This window comes from Gavialis gangeticus, unplaced genomic scaffold (assembly GCF_001723915.1).
Source record: "Gavialis gangeticus isolate Ggan-Ray unplaced genomic scaffold, GavGan_comp1, whole genome shotgun sequence".
Classification (NCBI taxonomy): Eukaryota; Metazoa; Chordata; order Crocodylia; family Gavialidae; genus Gavialis; species Gavialis gangeticus.
In genome coordinates this window covers 59,557,114-59,579,647 of record NW_017729025.1, presented here as the reverse complement: position 1 = coordinate 59,579,647, position 22,534 = coordinate 59,557,114, and the positions used below count along the sequence as shown (strand labels likewise).

Here is a 22,534-nt window from a genome sequence, read left to right as displayed (position 1 = left end):
ATACCACATAGAACTACAGAGATCTGCAGTATTCTGCCAATGCAATCCTAATCATAAAACTTGGATAGAATTTTTCTTAGAACAAAATGGAAAAACAAATAGAATCTGTTGTTTCCAAATGTAAATAGAAAGTTTAAACACAGCTGACAATTTTAAATTAGGCACTAAACCTATATCCCTATCTATATTTTTAAGTTCAGCTGACTGTAAATATGCAAACAATTATGCTTCAAGCTCTGCACTACTTTTTAAAAGATATGCAAAACAAATGCAAGGATTTGAAAATGTAACTCTAAAAAAGCACACAGTTCATATTTAGGGCAGACACTCTGTCCTTCATACTTCCTGTTAAATTTCCTTACTTCACAGGGATGTTATAAAGCTTAATTAACTGTTCGTAAAGCACATTGAAATTTTCAAGTGATAATATTTTACACATGGGCGTAGTTAATATTTCTGATACACTAAATTACACTGCCTTCATTGAAGCTTACACTAGACTCAAGTGTATGGCAGAAAGATGTATATGCAGTTCTACCTTAGCCAGCTCACTCACAAGAAGGTTAACAAATGTGCAAAGACAAACAGAAGAAAAACTGGCTTTATGGCCAGACCAGATGAGCTGTTTGGAGAGGTGAGGAGGCCTAGGCTTAAGCATATCCCATGTCTCCTCCGCTGTTTTAAAAAGGGAAACATTTGTTAATCTTCCAGAAAAAAAGGCTGCAGAAATTACCAGCTCTGAGTTTGTTCTTCTCTCTTGGCTAGAATTATACAGGTAGCACAAGCTCTGATGTATAGGGAAGAGACTGCTCTTAGTCCAGTCTCTGGATTTCACAGAACCTTTTTCCTCTACTTGTTCGAAACTAGTCTCCACTTCATACAGATTATTAAGGGAAAGGCTTTTTGGTGTGATTGGCCATGTCACATTTCTTTGGTTGGCAGCTCCATTTGGGTATTTCATACACAAGGCAGCCAACTTCATGCATCTTGTGTAATACTACTTTGGCAGCCCTCTCACATGTTCCAGCAGTGCAGCTGAAAAGTCAAACATCCAGATGGGCTGCAAGAATGGGTAGCTATTGCTGCTGGTGGCTGCCAGAGGTCGCCGTTTCCTTTTTGCTTCCTCCCCTTGCTGGCTCACAGTGGGGTAAATATAATGAAGAGGAGCTGCACCCTGCAGAGAGAGCCAAGACATTTGAGCCCTCTTATAGCCCCTCAAACTTTAAATGCGTTGCCTCAGAAAACTGCTTCTTTTGTATAAACTCTAGCCCCCAGCTCTTCCCACAGAGTCCGACCTAAGCAAGTCTCCCCAGCTTCCGACCCAACTACTGCACAACATAAATAGCGGCAGCTCCAAAGGTTCAAAAGTCAGCCATCAGACCCACAAAATCATGAGATTAGTTCAACAAGCATGAGAATTGTTTTTTATGTATGAAAGGTTTCATACTTAGTGTCTTGGGCTGCTTGAATTTTCTCTTCCTATCCCCAGTAAGTGTGTAAGTACTTTAGACAATTAGTGTTGTCCATTCTCCCAGATGTACTGAGAAAGGTGATTTTGGCCCCAACTGCAGGAATACTCACCCTTACATCAGTCTAGCTTAAAGCCCAGCAACTAATTCTGTACCTCAATGTGCAAATTAATCCTATTCATAAAGATCTCTTACATCATTTCTGCCTCCAGTCAAGCCTGCCACTGAGACCCCACATCAATCCTGCCCTCTCCTAACTTCTCTTTCCTTCTGTTCTTTCTCATCTTTTTCTCCAAGGCATGGAAGGTAGATCCCCTTGAAAATACTTTAAGCACTGACTGATCACTGAAAACCACACAATTCATTTATCTCCAGCAATTCTAACACTCACCTATGTACTCAAACCCCCAGACACTTGCTAGCAGTTCAGCTACACACTTATCCAATCCAGCAGCCCTTAAGCAAAATCCCACCTAGCTTACCCACAGCTGTGAAGATTTATGCTGTTCTGCAGCCTATCCCCCACCAGTTTCTAGGATAGGGTGTATTGATTATAAACTGAAATGTATGGTCAGATACAAATTTCCATATACAGCAATATGGTACGGTGGAGTTTAGAACAAAGTGAAATTCATTGTAAGGCCACTAGATTCTGCAATATGTAGGAAATTTTATGCAAAATAGAGCCCTTGAATGTCTTCTGGGTTATACAGGTTTAGTTCACCAACACTGATCATATTAGGCAAAACGAATATACTGCAAGCTGTTCTAAAAGACCTGGCTGAACTGTATTCTGCTTGATGGTATAATCAACAACATTGTCACCTAAGCTCTCATTCCAGAATCTTCATTATCAGTGTTGCAGAAGAAGAATATAAAAAGCAGACAATATACACCCTTATTTTCAGATGAGTGGTTTAACCCACAGAGTTGGAAGTTAGAAGGATCTTGTTTTGACTTGCATATTGTGAAAATCTGGTTTGGAAGTCATTTCTGGTAAAGAAATGTAAATACCAAAATGTTATAGTCACTTCTCTAACACCAGTTAAAAAAAGCAGTTTTTGGCTTAACTTAAAAGTAATGTAAATAGTCTAACATCTAACCTAAGCACCCAAAAGCAAAGAAAATTAATACTTGCATCTTCATTTTTTATGATAGTATACTGTTTCAAATAATTTTCTTTTACTGAGATCTGAATGGAAGTCTATGAGAAACCACAACACAAGACGATTTTTCCGCTGAGATCTGGGTGCACTGTTACACAATAAAATGTTATGAAGTAATAGTTATTGCAAAAGCTGAGTAGCTACTTTTTTCCAAATGTATTTCATTTAAGTTTTTAAAGCTTATTTTAACATATTTACTGTATAGATATATTATCAGAGTTATAAAGCAGGAATGTAATAATATCATTAAAGGCAATTACAGTTCTGTAGTAAAGTGAGTCAGCACATTTCATAATTAGTAGCAGTTGCCTTTTGTAGGTTGTCCGAAACCGCTACCCCTGCAAATAAAATCAGATTGGTGTTTCCAGATCTACAGGAGTACTTTGCTTGTCTGGCTATACTGGTATGCTCCACGCAAGTGCCCTTAATGTGGACACAATTTACAATAGCAAAACTACTCTTTTGACAAACTCTAAGTGAAATAACCAAAAGTGCCATTTTACCAGTAAAACTGAATCTAGGGACTGTTGCTGGCACAGCTATGTTGGTCAGCTATACTGGTCACAGTCCATATCTCACCTTACATTGGATCAATGTGAGTATGGCAGCAAAATTTTACCATGCTGCATGCAACAATCCAGATCTAAAATGAGCTACCAATACATAATATACAATATCTACATTATTGCTAATTTCTGTAGTGAAACACTTGAACATTTAGTAAAATTTATTTCTAGTAGCTTGTTTTAAAACTAATTCCAAATTGATCCCTAGTTTAACTTTAGTGATGAGTTTTAAACCTTGCTCAAAGATTACTAAACCCAAAAACCAGCATCAGAAAGTATCCATTATTAAACTAGGTTCAAAATGTAATGTATAATCTTAAATAGACTAAGAAAAACAATTTAATGTTATACTTTCCAGGGATTGTAAAGAATAAAGAAGATTAATTTGCATGTTACATTTTAATATTTTAAAATTTGGGCTTTTACTAAATAGGAAATCAGTACAATTATTTTTTTTCTCAAGGACAAAATAACCAATCAACAAGACAGACTTCTTACGTCACAGTCTGTCATACATGCCAACTGTAGTCTAAAACAACATCTACTGGCTGAGCCCATGAAAATCTAATTTTATACGAATACAGTTATTTACAGAATTTAAATAACAGCACCTATCACTTTTAACTTTTAAATCAAATTTATGACCATGCAAACTTATGACCCTGGGTGTTCTTATTTTTTAATATGAGGCAAAATCACATGTATATTTACTGTAAATGTATCATCATTAATTCAATTTCACATTGGGTGTATATATATGCAGTGGATAGGGTGCCAGTGATGAAAAATGTTTATATAATTTGATCTAACCTCTTATTTGTAGAGTCTGAAAAGAATGATAAGTTTTCTCTGTTCAGCAGTTTCAGTTAATCCTCTGTCCAAACATTTGCCCCAATAAACATCAGATTATTTTTATGTTGGCTATAAACCTGTCACTCCTCAATAAACTGATATACTCCTGGTGGTTTTATCTCTGCTGTCAAAGAACTGTCAATATATACATCTTACACTAAACCAAACAGAGAAAGCGGAATGTAAAACTATTATTTGGTGCAGCTAAACAGAAAGTTTGTGCACTGCATGATGAGATTCAAGAAGTTGTGACCTGAACATAGGAGACAGTGATTGGAAGATTCCAGCAGATGTGGAAATAGAAAGCTCTGTGACCTTTAATGCTCTGTTAGACAGAGCCTTACTTTAGTGAGTCTCGATTAAATTTTATGTTTTGTGGCTCCTGTTTTCTTGTAAGACAAGAAAAAAGTTCAAGGGATGGATCCTGCTTTGAAGATTTTAATTCCCTGTGGGGACAATTTATTTCCACCAAGGAAGTCCTTCAAAGATTTTTTTTTTGTGCTTATATAGTTGGCAGCTTATTTTGTGGAAGAAAAGAGCCTTGAAGGCCTTTGAAAGGGATAGTATTCTGCAAATGGCTAAGTGTAAATCCAAAATGCTTTTGCTATTTACTGTGACCTGTTTCTTATGCTGGAGGAGAAAGGTGGAATGATGGCTTAAAAGAGCCTGTACAATATAATGAAAAACTGCTCCATGAAACCATCAGTTTATTATTGTGATACTCCAGTACCATAAACGTGGCAAATTTTCTTTGAAAAAGGCATTGAAGAGAATGAGGATGTACACATTGTTATAAGTATAAAAAAGGTAAGCACCATTTTAGGGACTGATCCTGCTAATGTTAGAATATACCCTGAGTGATAAATGGTATAAAGTTGAAAACAGTTGGGTACCAGTTTGTAAACAGTTTCTTTGTATCTCCATTTCTCTTAGAAAGGTGTATGTTCCTTTTTCATGGAACAGTTTTCTTGCCAGTGGGTGTACACAGTAAGCTACGTTAGCTGACAACTGCTGAGAGAGTCAGAAAAGTTATGGCCAAGGTAATAAGTGGGGAAGTGGTCCCTGTTGTCCTCCCAGTGGGCACTGTCACAATCATATGGCAATGTCAAGCAACCAAGAAGCACCTTAGCTCTCTGCACAGCCAAGCAAATGACAGTAAACACTATGCCCAGAGGTAAACAGTTGCAGGATCAGGCTATTCATAACATTGTGGTTTACTTACTATATTATTAACCTTTCATGTAACCTACTTCATTATCAAAACATTTGAATTAAATATCCCCCTAAACACAAGCAAACCTTGATGCAGGCATGAAGGCTACACAAAGCCAATGATCTCAGTGGCTGTAAAATAAAGAAGAGAAATAAATTTGGGTAGGAGGAGCCACAGATATTAACTGATAGACCTTGTTGCATATTCTGTATAAAAAGTTACTGTAAATCAGGGTCCTGGTAAAAAGACATGAAGCCAAAAGAGTACATAGCTGAAGAAGCCACATCAAAAATTTGCAAGATAAGAATAGAATAGAATAGAGCAGAAATGTTAACAAGCAAAAAGTCTCAGTGAATACTATGAGAACTGGCTAGGAAAGGTATATCAACTTTTGGATGGGTAGCAGGCACTGCATAAATCAAGCTATTGTTTTTCATTTAAAATCTCCATTCATTCTAATTCTCAGGAAAAAATCTTGTGAGACAAATAGTTTAATTCCAAGAATTCAGGAAACTAAAAAGTATAGTACAAATCCTTTAAAAGTCAACCACTTACAGACATTCATTTGCATGAGATTTTTGTTATTTATTGGTTAACAAAAGGGGGGGAAAAGCCTAATTAAAAAAATTTAGCAGTATTTACAATCATTTTGGAACCAAATTAAAGAATGTAAGCATATTAAATAATTAATATGATAAACAACACTAAAAAAGAAAGTACACAGGCCACTAAATACCTTTTAATCTCATAGCATATTAATTTTTCGATTTACAAAGCCATCTTGTAATTAGCAAAATAACTAGATTCTTGCTGTCTCGTCCCACTTCTAAAGCACACACTCAGGGCTAACTGCTACATGGGACTGTACCAACTTATACCCATAGAAAATTTTGGCCCTCAAATTTTGTTGTTGGGTTCTACCAATTTGCAAAACAAATTAGTGATAAAGACAACTGTTGAGGGCTGAAGAAACAAGTAATTTATACTGTGTTCTTGCACATAGCTTCATTTTTAGGACAAGGGCTACATGTGAAGTCTACTCAACATGGTATTTAGAAGCCAAAAAAATGCATCTGCATATTACTGGCACCCAGTCAAGATTTGGTGGCCACATATTTCAACATACATTTCTATTATGTACAGCAGGATAGCATTTCACTAAAAATCTTGGCTCTGTGCAATGGACAGTCTTCAATGGGATTCTTCTGACTATTTAGTCTGTTGAAAATCTGTACACCTGCTTTATACACTGAAAAATTAAGTTAGGAACATCATGTGGTTTAAGAATCAGAACAGAACAGCCACAAGTTAGGAGGAAGAGGGCTCTAAACTTGGCTGAGTCACTGATTTGGTATGGGTGAAAATCAGTCCCAGAGGGCCAAGGAAGGCTTACTTATAATTTAAAACCTACTTAAGACCTCAAAATAAATCATATTTGGGAGTGAAAAAGTGTGCAAGCCTTTTGCTGCCCCACAGAACTGGATTTCATCCTGGCTGAACGTGAACTAGTTTTCTATAATAAACTGGTATCTTTCTACTGGTATCTTTCTTTTGACTTCTGTTCTCATGCTGAGCGCGCGCCATCAGAATTCCTCCTTGGTCAGGGATGCCCACAACTGGGGCTGAAAGAATAGCCCAGGAGGCTTCATCTTGTTTCATCCTATAAAGAGTTCTTATTCTGGTTTATAGAATATTAATTTTAAGCCCAAATTAGTGATTGCATTGTTAAAATGCATCATCTTTCCTGTATTTCTTTCATCTCATACTTTTCCCCCTTTAAGCTCTTTTTCACTAACAGGTGACTGCCTCAAAATGATGTTCTCCTGCTCTCATCCAGCCCTCTGGAAAAACTTGGGTAATTACACTATACAGAGTTCTTTTATGTCACTACAGAGACAGCCACTGTAATCAGTTCAAAAAACTATACTTTGCATATATGGCTGCTTCTGTTCCTTTTCCATATTGTACAAATGTCTCCTTCCATATCCTCTTCCAAACGTCAGTGCCACTGTACAACTGGTAGTGTTCAGAGACTCTCCTTATAATTAACTCCTTTTTCTGGGGATACTCAAACTATTTCTTTTAAGTCTCTGCCTACCCTAGGGATCCTAGGGATTTCTGCCTAAATGCAGTTTCAGTTGAAGATTCAGTGCAAGTTCCTGATTCCTCTGGAGTCAATGGTAAACCCTCTTGTTTGACCAATCAGATAAGAACAGTTAAGGGGCAGGCCCTCAGTCTTTAGATGCCAATTTAGAAGCCTATCTACACAAGGGATATGCAGCGTAACTACACCAGTGTACACATCTCCACAAAAGACAGATTATACAAACTGTTTCAGTGCTCCAAAGTGAGAACTATTTGTAAGGAATGATTATAAATTTTCCAGCTGTTTTATGGTACCGGATTATAGAAGAAATCCAAAATAGCAGCACCACCTCCCAGGGCATAATTGAGGGGCATGAGGCAGCAGCAGTCATTACACCACAGGGATGGTTGCTGTCACAATTGGCCCAGCAGGAACCAATGCTGTCCTGGGCACTGCATGGCTGCCCTGTATGTGGAGCTGAGCTGCTAAGCCTCTGCAATTCCCTTACAGTGGTAGGAGAGAAACATAGGGATGCTTTAATATGAAAATGCCCCCTTTTTTTAAGAATAGCTTAAAAGACTGTGTGTATGTTTGATGAATAAAGCAGTTCCCACAGGAGAAATTGTAACAGACTCATAAAATTATAATAAAACCTACAACTTTTCCTGGAATCATTTTCAGTTTGGGGTATTAGCTTCGGAAAGGTCAAAAGAAAAAGCAGTGAAATTCATAATCATATTTTTCCCCACAGATAACTACCATTCATTTTTGCCAAAGTGCTAAAGGTGAAAGAAAATGCAGTGTTTTGTATTGGGGACATGAGTTTCCCTCAAAGCTTTAGCTGTAACCCACAAGAAATTTAGCACAACCTAGTAGTAATTCGTAAATTTATTTTAAAACCAGGTCTTGTATAAACTAATCTTTATTTGTGTCTGTAGGTTTAAACACCAACACTCAGAAATATTACAAATGTTCTTCCCTGACTCCAGCCTGAGGGCATCCAGCCTTCAAAAGAAAAAATATTCTCTCCACCTTAAACATCACAGACAGTTGATTACTACACTCAGATCCAAAATCAGCTCTTTTAGGGTACAGACAGACAGCATTTGAACCTTTCCAAGAATGTCAGATGAGGAGCAGTTCCCAATTGTCTGAGGTCAGAGATGTCTGCACACACACTGTAAAAGTAGAACCACCACCTTTTAGCATTTCAGGACTGTGGAACCACCACCAGGGATGGTGGTGAGTCTTAAACTGATTGCAATTTTCTGCTCTCCCTTTTCACTAACAATGAGTTTAGTAAAGACCCATACCTGCATTTTACTAAAATCTGTGTAGTGGAACCCTGGCTGAGAGTACCTAGGTGTGTGTAAGGCAGGAGTGGTGGGGACAGGACACACTGCCTGGACCCCTGCTTCTGGGTTCCCAGGACTTGTGTGGCTTTTAAAGTGTACATTTGCTCAAGCTACTCAACAATTTGCTTCAATTCCTGGAAATTGACCAGGGTTTGGTGCATCCCAGGCTGATTTGGGAGTGGAGGGGAAGGTTAGATGGGAGGGGGTCCTGCTTGGACCCCTGATTTTGTGTGCCTGGGGGCTCAGGGGACAGTTTTTGGATGCTTTAAAAAGCTGGTCAGTTTCTTTCCATTGGTGGCAGCTGACCAGGGTTTCATACATCCCAGGCTTATTTGGGTGGGGGAGAGGGGTTAGATGATGTGGGGCTTGGACCCCTACTTCTGTGTTACCAGGGACTGGAGCATCAGGAGGCAGCTCTCTGCTGCTTTTAAAGGGCTGGTCAGTTTAATTCCACTGGAGTCCTTGGGCAGCTCCCTGGAGTCCCCAGTCCCCAGGCCCTGAGAAGCAGGGGTCCAGGCTGCAACCCCACACCTGGACACCTCCCGCCTCAGATATGCACTGAATATTGGTTCATTGCCACCAGTGGAAACTAAACAACTCTAAATGTGGCATAAAGCTGCCCCCAGAATCCCCAGCCACGGACACTGTAGTCAAGTACAGGCAATAGAGATTGGGACAGTAAAGATGCTGTGCAATAGGCCTGTGCAAGTTGGCAGTGATCCGATCTGGCTTCGGATCCAGCTGCTTCGGATGACCACGATCTGATCCAGAGCTCCGGACCGGGTTTCCTTCTTGATCTGGCTGAAGCGGCTCCGAAGCTGCCTCAGAGAGCCAGCCATAGGGTATAATGGGGAATCAATGAAATATCTATAACTTTGTTGTTTTTTGTCTGATTTGGATGAAACTTGCAGAAATGGTAGCCTCTACTGATAGCATGAAACTTGCCAAGTTTCAGGAAGATTGGTGCAGGGGTTTGAGGGGAACTGTACCTCAAGCTGCGGACAAGCAAAACTCGTGCCATGGGTGACACTGTGTGTGTTAAGGCGCAGCAAGGTGACAGCTGCAGGGATGGTGGCCCCTGCTGAGGCCACAACACCTGCCAGCCATCCAGGAGAACAGTGCAGGGGAGTTCTGGGGCCCTGCTCCCCTAGCTGTGGACAGGCAAAACTCGTGCCAAGACTGTCTGTCTCCGGGCAGTTGATTGTCTGTACTGATTCTTTCCTCTCCTTAGCCTGGTTTTGTAGGTGCTAATCGATGCTCGTTGTTATGTAGTAGATAGGTCCTGTGTATTGACCTGGTCCCTGAGTCTCTGGTCCCTGAGTGAATCATGATTTATTGATTGGTAACTAGTAACACAGCAGCTTAGCAGCCAAGCCTGCAGTAGTGTCTCCCCTCCCCGCCCCAAGATAGAGAAAGTCAGTCCCACAAGCACCCGTGGCACCAGTTTTGCATGTCTGAAGCTTGAGAGGCATTTCCCCCAAAACCCCTTCACTGATCTTCTTGAAATTTGGCAGGCTTTGTGGCCTCAGTAAGGGCTACCATCCCTGCAGTTTTCACCCCACTATGTTGTAATGCCTAGATGTTACATGAGTTTTGCTTTCAAGAAATTGGGGTGCTGTTCCCCCCAAACCCCTGCACCGATCTTCCTGAAACTCGGCAGACTTCATCCACTCTGGAGAATCTACCATCCCTGAAAACTTCATCCAAATCAGACAAAAAATGACAACGTTATAGATATTTTATTGTTTCCCCATTATACCCTATGGCTGGATCTCAGAGGTGGCTCCAAGGTGGTTCCGAACCACTTCGGGAAGCTGAACAAGGCAGCGCTTTGACCCAGATGTGCTGCTTCAGACCCCGAAGCATCCAAACCATCTCCAGATCCGAAGCTCTGTCTGAAGCCTTGCACAGCCCTACTGTGCAAGGGTTGGGGTAGGGGGATGAGGAGCAGTACAGTGTGGGATGTCTGGAGGATGAACCAGACACTAGTCACAAAAAACTTGGTGATTGCATATAACACAATGAGTTCATGGGGACTCTGAAATTGGTTCAAAATTATACCTGATTATCCAGGTATATTTTTTAAACAGTTCAGGAGGCTTAAACCATTTTAAACTGGCTTGTATGTCTGGCCACCTGAGGTTTAAACCACATTTAAACAGGTTTAAGTGTTATGTCTGTCTGCACCCTTAAGCTGAGAGCAGTATTTTACACTTACTGTGTGAGTCTACATATTCATTAATGCACCATTGTTACTGTGCGTTTAGTTCTTGGATAACCAAGTACTAAATCAATGTGCATAACTTGTGCCACTGCGCAGTAGTATCAACACATGGATTTTTACTGATGCTTATTGTGCAGTAGCCTAATACTACTGCGCAGTAGCATATTAGCATGGTTTTTGTCTGGCATGCTACTGCACAGTGTAGATGTGCCCACTGTGGCATTTAATGAGTGATAAAATGCTTGTTAATGAAAGGCAAAGGCGGCAGCGTTAGGATGTGTTATGCTCAGTACTTTGTAGAGTCACTGACAGAATGAAGACGAGGAGCAAAAATGTTGGTCATTAAAGGTCATTGCCTTTCTATTTCATCCATGTGAAATTAATTTCATGCAATAAACTCCAGAGCAGTTCACACTGGAATTTATTGCTCCTGGGTGCAGCATTTACACATGTGCCTGGGACCACCGCACATTGAGCCAGGGCAACACACCCCGACTTGTCAGAAGGCCTGGGGGGGATAAGCCTGCCAGTCTGGAGCTGCTCACTCCTGGCTCAGTGTGCTGCAGAGGGGCTGGCTGGAGCATGAGGGTGTTACAGTGCAGGGCTAGTTGGTAGGCAGCCCCGCACTGTAGAACCCACATGCCCTAGCCAGCCCCAGTCACTGTCTACACTTGCATTGTGGAAGAGTAAATGACTCCACCATAGAATAGTACTTGTGTTGGGCAGTACTATACTATAGCAGACTTAATTGATGTATTTTGGCCTAATAGCACCACTCATGTAGATGGTAATGCTCTACTGCAGAGCTAATTAAACAATTCTGCAGTAAGCATCTTGTGTAGATGAACCTACTGGGCACATCCATATGTTCCCTAATGCACTTCAAGTAATGTGTACCTCCATTGTGAGGCAACCTGCCTATTTTACTTCCAGTAACCAAGCTCCTTGTTCAGAGCTAGCTCTGGTATCTCTACATATCCTGCATTGCCCAGGTAGACAAACCCTCAGATCTGCCACACTAAGAATAAGAGATGTGTAAGAGGTTTCAAGTTGTGTTTTTGGTATCAAGTTAAATTTTTGCCAAATTCTGATGACAGGAGAAAGAGTGAATTATAAGATGGTGTTCCAGTGCCTGTAAAGCTGGGCAATTAAAAAAAAATCACATAAAACTGACACCTGTAATAATGTACTTGCTTACCCTTCTGTCCGGGAAATGGTCCTGAAACAGTCCCCCAAGCTCCTGTAATTTGTTGGATCAGTTTTCCCTCTTTGAATTTGGAACCTAAAAAATACAGTTAAGTATACAGCATGAGCAGTTTAGGATTTTAAGTCACTTGCAGCTTTCCACCTTTTATATAAAAAGACTTTTAAAGTTAATAGATATATTTTATTCACTATTAGATACTATTCCTTACATACCTGTATTAATGCTATTTTCATAGGAACTAATACATGGAGGAGAAGTACAGCCTAAAAGTAAAATTTGAGTAGTTCATGGTACTTATATAGCCAGCACCTTTTACAACTCTTTCTTGTTGTGCAGAAAATAAGCTTTTAACCCTGGGCCTCATTCCATGACTTGATGTTAATGGGAACCTTTCAATCAGCTTTCCATCAGACCTTGTCTTCAGAAGTTTGAATTAGTTGGTATGGCATGTCACCACTGTGAAATGAATCCACTATACTATTTCTTAAAGGTCCATCTAGCTACAAATAAAATCAACAGGAGATTTTGTTGGAAGTTACATCAAGCTCATAGTTTTCATTTTTCATAGTTTAGCAAAAAGATGGACAATACAGAAGGAAGCTGTCAATGATTTTACTCAATACACATTTTCCCACTAATATGTAGACATATAGTTCTTTCAGCAGAAGGCTGAAAGTGTTTGCAGCACATCATCAGCCTTAAGAGGAATAACACTATTATGTTTCAAGAGTGCAAACATAATGGCTTTTACAGTTTTGGATAATAGTGGTCAGCATAATTCACTGTATTAATCTATTGAGTGCTCCAGCAGTGGCTACACCCACTTCTCAGAGATAGCATTTGAAAAAAAGGAAAAAGACAGTGGAGTATACACAGCTTTTTAAAAATAAGAATGGGGTGGGGGAACAGTATGGCAATACTTTCATTTCCCAATTTGAGAACTGACTGACAGCAGTTAAAAGCCTCTGGCTGTAATAAAGGCAGTCTGTAGTGAAAAGAATCATGTAACACACTAACATGTGCACTCTTACATAATAATTTTAGTTTTAAAATTGTGAAGTAGATAAAATGTTCCCTCTCATGGTGCAGAGAAGTTCCTTACCAGGGACAGTCTGAAAACCTTATTTTTTTTGTAAGACAGAGTTAATTAACATCCTACATCCAAAGCATGCCTTAGTTTAGAATAAGATAGAGTCAAGAAGTTTTCAAGGTGGCATTATCACTAATGGATAATATCAGTCCTACATGGAAGATAACAGTTAATAATTATTCAGAAATTAATTATCATAATCTAGTATCTTTGTGGGGGAAGGGCTAAGCAGAACACAAAATAGGCATTTTCACCTTTTTTATAGTTTTTTTCACACAATGCACATTTTTTTTAGATAGGCACCAGGTTGGGTTGTTGCAGCTGCTATTCCAATATACATGTATTGCTACTTAGTCTGATCAGATAATCTGCAACAAATGAGTTCAATTTTAGTCAGATGATGTTAAACAGCAATTTCCTCCCCATTCTCAATAGGATTCAGCAGTATCAAAAGGGGTTTTGTATTTTGGCAAGAAACAGTCTTAATTTTGCCTATCAAAATTTCCTAAACTGTGTTTTGCACTAACAAATCTAACCATTTTTCTTCAGTCTTGAAAAGAAATTTCCAGTGATGTAATACAAGTCTTTGGACAATTATGAAGGCAAGCCCACACCTCTTTCAAATGCATTTAGAAAACACTGAAGCCCTCCATAGTGCTAATAAAAGTAGCTCAGGCACATCTGGGATCTCTATCTGGGGTTACCTCTTTTATTAGCAGGAAAAGTTGCTGCCAAGTTGGCAAAGTGGAGAATGCTATTCAACAGGCTTACACTCAAATAAGAGCTGATGCATAACATTTTGTCTGAAAAGAACCCTTGGGAAGGCTAATAGTTGAAAATGCTTCAATGGCATCATACAAAGTCCAATGGTAATATCAGCAGCAGAATGTAGTAAGTTGTTACATTATATCAATCAAGCAATCAGGACTTAAAAAAATAGCTCAGCTCAATCAAACATGAAGGATCAAAATGAATTTTAATACTTTTAATCATTTATAATCTCACAATTGAAAAATAAAAAAGTGATAGACTCCATTTGTTAAAAAAAACTTTTAAAATTAACTAGTAAATCACTATATTTTGAAATAAACTTTTTAACTATATTAATAGGAAGACAGGCCCATAAAACTTTTCTTCGGAACTTTTAAGACTTGAGGCCTAACAAAGAACTTAGAACAAAATTCTCTGCTTCAAAAGAACACTTTAGAAAAGCCTAGATCTCAATCCTGGAAAAAGTATGCACAGGCTTAAATTGATAAATGTGAGCCTTCTCCAAACTTTCATGTCTATGCAGGAGAACTTTTATAATCTTTTCTCTGATGCCTGATGAAGGGTGTTTGTGCTTGAAAGCTTGCAATTAAAGAATTGTTTTTGCAAAAATCTAATCAGTCTAATAAAAGATATAATCTCTACTACGAGTCCTGATTGCTTCAGCCCAGATATTATTAGATACCCAGATGCATACAGGTAGCATACAGGTAGCCTATGTCTAAGTGTTTGCAGGACTGTGGTTTTAATGCTACACTCATCATGAATTACCCCAAATGAGAGAATATTCTCTCTCATTTTGCCTATCTTATAGCTAGATCTCACTTTTATGCACATGCTTTCATACAAATATGTACCTCAGCTAATAATCATTAAACCTCTAGAAAAACTAAGCAATTTAATCATATGTCATGGGATAAACAGATAATGTCTCACTAAAGAGGTTCCATAAAAAGGTTTACATTCATTTCAGTTTCTTGTTATAAAGGAGATAAAATCTTCCTATCGAGTCCATTTTTAAAACTGAGTCACACAAATACCATATTCCTTCCTTTAAGGTTTTTGGATCCATTCCTTCTCCAGTAAATCTTTTTTATAGCTTTAACAGCAATTCCAAAACATATGCCAATTATGTGCTTCAATCTAGATCTGTGAATTGGGTTCTTTGATTTGGAATTGCTTACCTCAATAAAATCACATTTAACTTTTTAATGAACTAGCTAATTTAATCACCAGCACTTGTTATAAGAAGCTTGAGGAAGAGCTGGAAAGATCTTTGTTTGTTTTTCTGGGGGCAGGATCAGTAGCCTGTAGTAGTAATTGTGATAACAAAGAACGGTGAGAGCATTCACTTCAAAAACAACCTGGTCTGTTTTACATTAATGGTTACAGAACAGCATAACCTAGGGATATACAACACTTTTTCATCTTGGAACCCATTTATCTCTGAAACCAATATTATCCAAGTGTTCATAATCCAGTGGATTACAGGCACCTTGGAAAGCAGGATAATTCTCCTGTATGTGATTAGGCCTTGTTAGAATAATACAAGCTAAATCTCCTGACTAAATATGAGGAAACAAACATTTCTGGTCTAGTTAAGATCTTGAAGTTTAAAAAAAGCAAACTCAGCTACGAAACAGTTTTCAGACACAGAATGCAAGGACACTGAACCAATAAAGACCTGAGCTAGCAGTGCGACTTTGTGCGAGCACCAGGCCAACAGTGCCACCATACAACAAGCAGTACAGACATTGGACACAGAGGCAAGTTTATTGGATCTGACCACTACAAGAAGGTTTAAATTACTGATGTTTTCAATTGGATTTAATTCCTTCTCCTCTGGTTTTCTTGCTGCTTGGCTTTCCAGTCTGGCTAAAATGCTGCAATATCATCTTCCTCATTAAGAGGTAACAACTGCCTCTGTCTTTAATTCAGAAGATATCTTAAAATGAATGCTTCCCAAAATGGTTGAGTATAGGAGCCTGAAAGGGGAGTGGGATTAGATTAAATCCAGGAAGGATTAAAACCATGTAAAAATTTGCTTTTAAAATAATTTTCTTATGAGACACTGGGGTTTATTCACAATTTAGTGTCAAAGTTGCAAATATCTGTGACCTAAATATGTTTCACTTAAATAGCCCACATTTGCATGCCTTTACAACTGGTGTTTATGGGACAATTAAGTTCCTTTTACCATGATATCAGGACAAACGCAATATTTCTGAATTTAAACTATCCTTGAACAGTGATTTTACTGCATTAGACACAAAGGCTAAGTACAAATGTTCAAGAGGCCCGAGGCAGAAGTGCTATAAGTATAGTGCTTTGCTCAAAGTGCTTTAGATTATGTCCGGGCAGAACAAAACACACATGCACTGTTCAGTGTGGGTGGCTCAGAGCCTGCCTACGGTGGCTGAGATCAGCAGACTGGGGACACTCCCACATGCCTCCTAGGAGGCTGCAGAAGAATGCCAAGCCCAGCTGAGTCGCTGACCACTCCTGATTGACCAGCAGGGCCCTCTCCCCAGCCCTGCCCACCAGCCAGTTGACTGCTGTCAGTGCTAGCACTGGCTAGGGAGACAGGGGGAAAAGTAGCCCCTCTGTTGCATGGATCCCCCCTCTCCAAGCTTGCAGGTATGGATGTTGGTACGGGCTGGGTGGGGTCCATGCAGTGGAGAGGCTCTGTTTCCCCAGCTGCAGCCAGGAGCCACAGCTTCGGGCTCCACTGCTTTTTACCACACTAGGAACTGTAATGGGGGTGGGGGAGTGGAGAGGAGCCCCTCTGCCATGCAGACCTGGCTTAGACCCCACCAAGACCTGAGCCTGCTGTAGGGGCAGGGGATCCTCATGGCAAAGAGGCTCCATTTGCCCCCACCCCAGGCACAGTTTCCAACATGGTGGAAAGCAGCAGAGCCCCAAGCTGCAGCTCCTGGCTGCAGCTAGGGAAATGGAGTTTAGGCAGGGGCAATGCGTAGCGGGTGCACAGGGGTGCACATGTATCCCTTGAGAGTGCCGGTGCACGCCCTGTCATGCCGCACTCCCTGTTTAGCTGGCAGAAAGGGGGGCAAGTGGGAGCCCCAGTGCCCTCCCTGTGAGCACTGGACAGGGAGCAGGGCCGCCAGCAAAAGTGGCCGTGCCACTTCTGGACGTGGCTGTGGGAGTTCCAGAAGCAGCGTGGCCACTTTTACAGTGAGTGTGATCACCCACAGGGACCCCTCCCCGCCAGACAACAGGATCGGCCACCAGGGACCCCCCTGGTTGCTGACTGGTGTCAGTGGGGGCATGTGCCCCCTCTGACTCAAGAGGCACCAGACACTCAGGAGTTTAGGGGAGGGAATACCCCTGGCAGGGAGGCTCTGTTCCCCCACTCCACTTCCTGGCTGCACAGGGAGGAAACAGATGAGCATTGGCTGAGGCTAGCAAACTCCCCAGCAAAGGTCGCCTTTCATGCTGGCAGAATATGATCTACCTTGACTTGGAATGGGATGTGGTACAGACTTTCAATAAAGCACTCTAACCTATCAAGGGATTTAGTCAGATACCACATCCACCCAGGGTTAACTCAGAGCAGGATCCACCATTTTTAAATGGTTCTATGTGTTGTGAACATCTGTTCAGTTATGGCTTCAGAGAGCTTTCTGCATCCTTAACATGTGACAACTGTAACTTCTGTTCAGGCCAAAAGACACTCCACTGCACCATGAAGCATGTTTTTTCTTTTGCCATCTCTCTCTTTTACCATACTGTACAATGAAACAGTGCCTGTGTACTATACTCATATATCTCCCCTGTTAAATTGTTTTTTCCCTTTGTCAGCTGCTAACTCTCACACACACTTCTTGGATTCCCCACCAAAACTGTCTTTTATGCTCCTGATGACACACGTACCTTGGGTTTTTTCTTTCAAAGTCTATTTACTTTGTTCTCATTTAGCTCTTCCCCATTTGATGTTCAATACTATGCAAGATTTTCAAGTTCATGTTAAAATTACTGTGTCTTCTTTATAACCTAACAAGGGAAATCATTATGCTGCTACAGTATTTAATATCTGTAATTTAATATCTGTATGCAATTATATGTCGAGGCCATGGCTACATGTGTACTTTACAGCTGAGTAGACTAATTTACTGTGGATAAAACATCACCATCTACACATGCAACAGTATTAAGCCACAGTAAACTAATTTACTCCACAGTAAAATAGTACCGTCAGGAACAGTACTCTCTTACAGCAGAGTAACTAACTGCAATTAAATGCATGTGTAGATGCTGACCATAGGTGTAAATTGAGCCCAGTCAGCCAAGCTAGCAGGGGCCCAGACCCCGCCTAAGAACTAGCCACACATCTCCACATCCTCGTGTCCCAGCCTGCCCCTCTGCCACCTGATGCTGCCATCCAGAACCTGGGACAGAGCAGGGCAGGAGCAGCATAAACTGCTCCAACCTAGTTCAAATTGCTGCTGTTCTGGGTGCTCATGTAGACACTGTGCCCAGGAGTAGTTTTCTCCAACTTAAACTGCTTTGGAGTTTATTGCTTGGTATTAATTGTATGTTTTGATGAACTCTGGGCATGAGTCCAGAGACACATGAGACACTACATGAGACACTAAATGACTAATTCTATTGCGCATTAGCACATCATGGCAAAAGCACACGCGCTAATGTGTAGTAGAATTAATCTACTGCACATTAGCCTCACAAAAAAACACCCATGCATCAGTGCTACTGTGCAGCAGTGCTGGTTACTACACATTCAGATTAGTACCTGTTATTACAGATACTCCATTCCAGCTGTGCTGCCTGTGAGGGAGGATGAGCCGGGCCCCGTGCTTCACTCTGCTGCAGCAGACTGCCAGTGGCAGCTGGGGCTCAAGCACTGCTGTGGGAGGCAGGGGGGCTGCAGACCTGGGTCCTGGCCTTGTAACCCTGGCAGCTGGGGCCCCCCTTTACCAGGGTGGGGGGACTGTGGTTGGGGAGTGAAGGGCACCAGCACGGCCAGGGGGTGCTGTGGGTGGGGAGTGAGGGGCACCAGCAGGGCTGGGGGGCTGTGGCTTGGGAGTGAGGGGCCATGACCTGCATCCTGGTCAGCGAAGGGGACAGGGGAACTCTGATTTTCCAAGATAAAAAAACCCAAAATAAAATACCAAAATTTATAGGTACTTAGACTTTATTTTATTAGTGATTGAGGCACTGGTAGGCTTCCAAACTGTTTTAAAATTGTAAAAATATCAATAAAATATTGTGCTCAACTGATACCTACATATATAGTGGTGTTTCATTTTAATTGCAGATTTTGAGGGTTTTAATGAGAGAATTTGTGATTTTTATCAGTGAATTCATGATTTTTAAACAGAGGAAACCAGGATCCTTGGTCATGAGGTGAACTGGGACACTGCTCAAGTCAAAAGGAATTTTGTCATTGACTTCAAAAGGGCCAGGACTTTACTCAGGAATTTCAAAAGTTTCTGGTTCTTAGTACTGGACTGTCATTAACCCAGTTCTTCTGCTGAGATAAAAAGGAAAATATAAATATTGTCTCAAATAATTTGAGACTGTAATTATGTTCTTTGTAAATAAGTAACAATCTTGGGTGTACTCTTTCTTTCTAACTCATATATCTTTGATATATCTAGTTTGTACTATCAGTTTAGTGTACAATTTAAGATGTTGTGAAAAACATTTCTTCACATTTCCTACCATGATTAGGAAGTATTCACTATTATTCTAAAATATAAGGTCAACATCTATAGCTGGCTTAATTTTAATTAATTTCCTGTGATTCCAGACACATCTAATTGAAGTTGCTTCTATTGTCAAAGAGATTTAAAATTGATTGTCTGACATGCTGTATTTAATAGTTCACGTTTGTAGTCAAATAAAGCATAGTCATAATTTAAACAGCTATCTAATTTGTTAATGTAAACATTTATTCAAGTGCCATTTGTTAGTATTATCTATTGATCTAGATTGGCACATATATTGATACTTAGATTTCATTTGAAACCTGATATTACAAACTGGACCTTGATAAGGTAATTTGTTTTACTATTTGGCACAAGGTCTTTGGGCTATTTACATTACTTACAGGATAATAACTAAATTGAAAGTATAATCCTGCCATTTATTTTAATGGTAAATCACATGAGCTCTTGAAGAAATGTTAATTAGAACTGAAAACAAAAACCTAATTATTTTAAGCCAAAGTTATAAATTACGCCAATATATGAGGTTATGGTTTAAGTACCATGGTACTGCTGGATGATACTTTAAGCACAAGACCATAAAGGAACATACTACAACAATAACATTATAGAAACAGGTAAGAGGCAGAATTTCATTCACTCAGACTATATGTTAGACCTAGATTTACTTCTGTCTTACCACAAACTTATTATCTGTCTTCTGACTGTAAATTACTTGCTTCATGAACGATAAATCATGAACACATATAGATAAATACTACAAAAAGAAAGTATTCCAACTTTCATTTGAATAAAACCTCTATTCAGTTTGGTAAGATTCATAGTCCTCCTCATGCCTGTGATATTTGGAGAGCAAAGTTTTGTTTGCAGATAGGGCAAGTGTTCCAGTTATGTGCATGGATATGTATTTGTACAATTATTCATAATTGGCATATTTCCATAGCCATATTGAAAGCCCTGTGTGAGTTTGGAACCATCTAATAAGTGAGGTGACTTAGTTAGGTGACCAGTCACAGGATGTGAACAGTAAATTAGAGCTATTGAATACTTGCAAGCAGAATTCACAATCAAACCACAAACTGATGTTTTTAGTACTCATGGACTTATTCACTGTATAATTTTAATTTATGAACAAATGAACACATCTCTATAAATGGAAGCTGGTTAATAAATAAATCATCATAATGCTATTAAAAGTGTTTTCAGCTTAAATTATGACAGCAGAGGTCTAACAGCTAGGGTCTGGGCAGCATCACTGACAGGAATGAAGGTACTGGCTAGGCTGACAGGGGCGGTTCATGTGCCCCCTCTATTGGCATCTCCTCCTCGTTACACTACTGTGAGAGAGTTTACAAGATGTGGCTTTAATCTGCTTAAACTATTTATTTTGAAACATTTTATCTGGGTAGAAAACGTTCCTGTAAAACATATCAGCAAAAACCTGTGTACTGTCAGAGTCCTATTTGAGGTCTTAAGCAGTTTGGTAGTGCTTTTAAGGCTGCAAGCACATGCTGCATTTATATAAACAATCATATCCCAGGACAAAGTGCAACAGTTCAGATGTTCATGTCCATTGTCCTGGGTTAAATCCTAAAAAGGTTCACAACATAAGAAGTACTTACAGTTTATCCTAGCACAGGACATTGCAAAGTGTCAGAATGGTTTTCTTAGGATTGTATTACTGAATCAATGGCAGAGAAGTGGCAATGCATTCCACCACTCACTAAACCCTGATTGGAAGGGCAATGTGTGTACATGCCAATTCTGGGGGCTTTCTGTTCCCTGCCAAACCCAGGTACAATTTGTCCAGGGACAAGTGCAACATCTATTTCTAGCTTAAATGACTTTCTGCACAGGAGTGAATTTCATCCTTTGCGAGCAGGTAAATAGTACAGCACTTTTCCGCAATAAGGCTTCTCATTGTTTTTTATACTCCCTTTCCCTTTTAAAAACACTTTTTCTCTTTCCCCTATGCTTCTGTCTTCTAGCTGAGGAAGCTAGTAGGCAGTGAAAAATGCTGGTGGAAGAAATAAAGCAGCACAAAATACGTTCTTTTGAACCAGTGGTGTCCAATTCATCCAGACCTATGGGCCAGATAAGTGGCATGGAGCTGGTCTGTGGGTTAGATCTGGAGCACGGAACTACATCATCTGGCCCACAGTGTTGGAATTGGGTGGTGGCAGTTTTAAGTGATGCGGTTTACAAAGCCATGGCAACCACTGCTCCTCATTGCTAAATTTCTAGCTGCATGGGCTAGATCAGGCTTGTCCAACATACGGCCCGCGGGCCGCCATGCAGCCCGCCAAGGCATTTTCTGTGGCCTGCAGTGCTGCAATGGGAAATGAAAGTAAACACTGTTTACTTTTGTCCCCACCCCTTGTCCCTCCCCCAGCCCCTCAGCAGCTTCCCAATGGCTGCTGAAGGGCTGAGGAAGGGACAAGGTTCCTACATGAACCATGTCAGCTTGCCGTTGCCGACACGGTGCATGTGGGAGGAGGAGTAGCTATGTGCTGCTCAGGACAGGATGAGTCCAGCTGCAGCAGCAGGGGCTCAGCTGCACTTTCCCCCTACCTGTGCTGGTCAGTCCTGAGCGGCACACAGCTCCGCCGCTGCCGCCTCTGCTGGCTGGTGCCGACCCAAGTGGGTCTATCCCATCTGGGGCAACATAGTTTCATAGTTTCATAGATTAAGGGTCGGAAGGGACCTAGTAGATCTTCTAGCCCGACCCCCCACCAGGGCGGGAGAACAACAAAAACCCCAAAAACAAGAAACGGGACTCAAATGAGTCCAGCCAGGTAGGCATCCAGCTTCTTCTTAAAGACCCCCAGGGTAG

The 22,534-nt window shown here is 40.5% G+C and overlaps 1 protein-coding gene across 2 annotated transcripts in view; it reads right to left on the bottom strand.

The window, feature by feature from the left end:
* The window catches only part of SLC25A21 (solute carrier family 25 member 21), a 530,971-nt gene that overhangs the window by 77,577 nt on the left and 430,860 nt on the right, over positions 1 to 22,534 (bottom strand). For both annotated transcript variants that reach the window (XM_019518868.1, XM_019518869.1), the window contains exon 3: positions 12,130 to 12,213. In XM_019518868.1, coding sequence (XP_019374413.1) covers positions 12,130 to 12,213 — 84 coding nt within the window. The remainder of the gene's footprint in view (positions 1 to 12,129; positions 12,214 to 22,534) is intronic.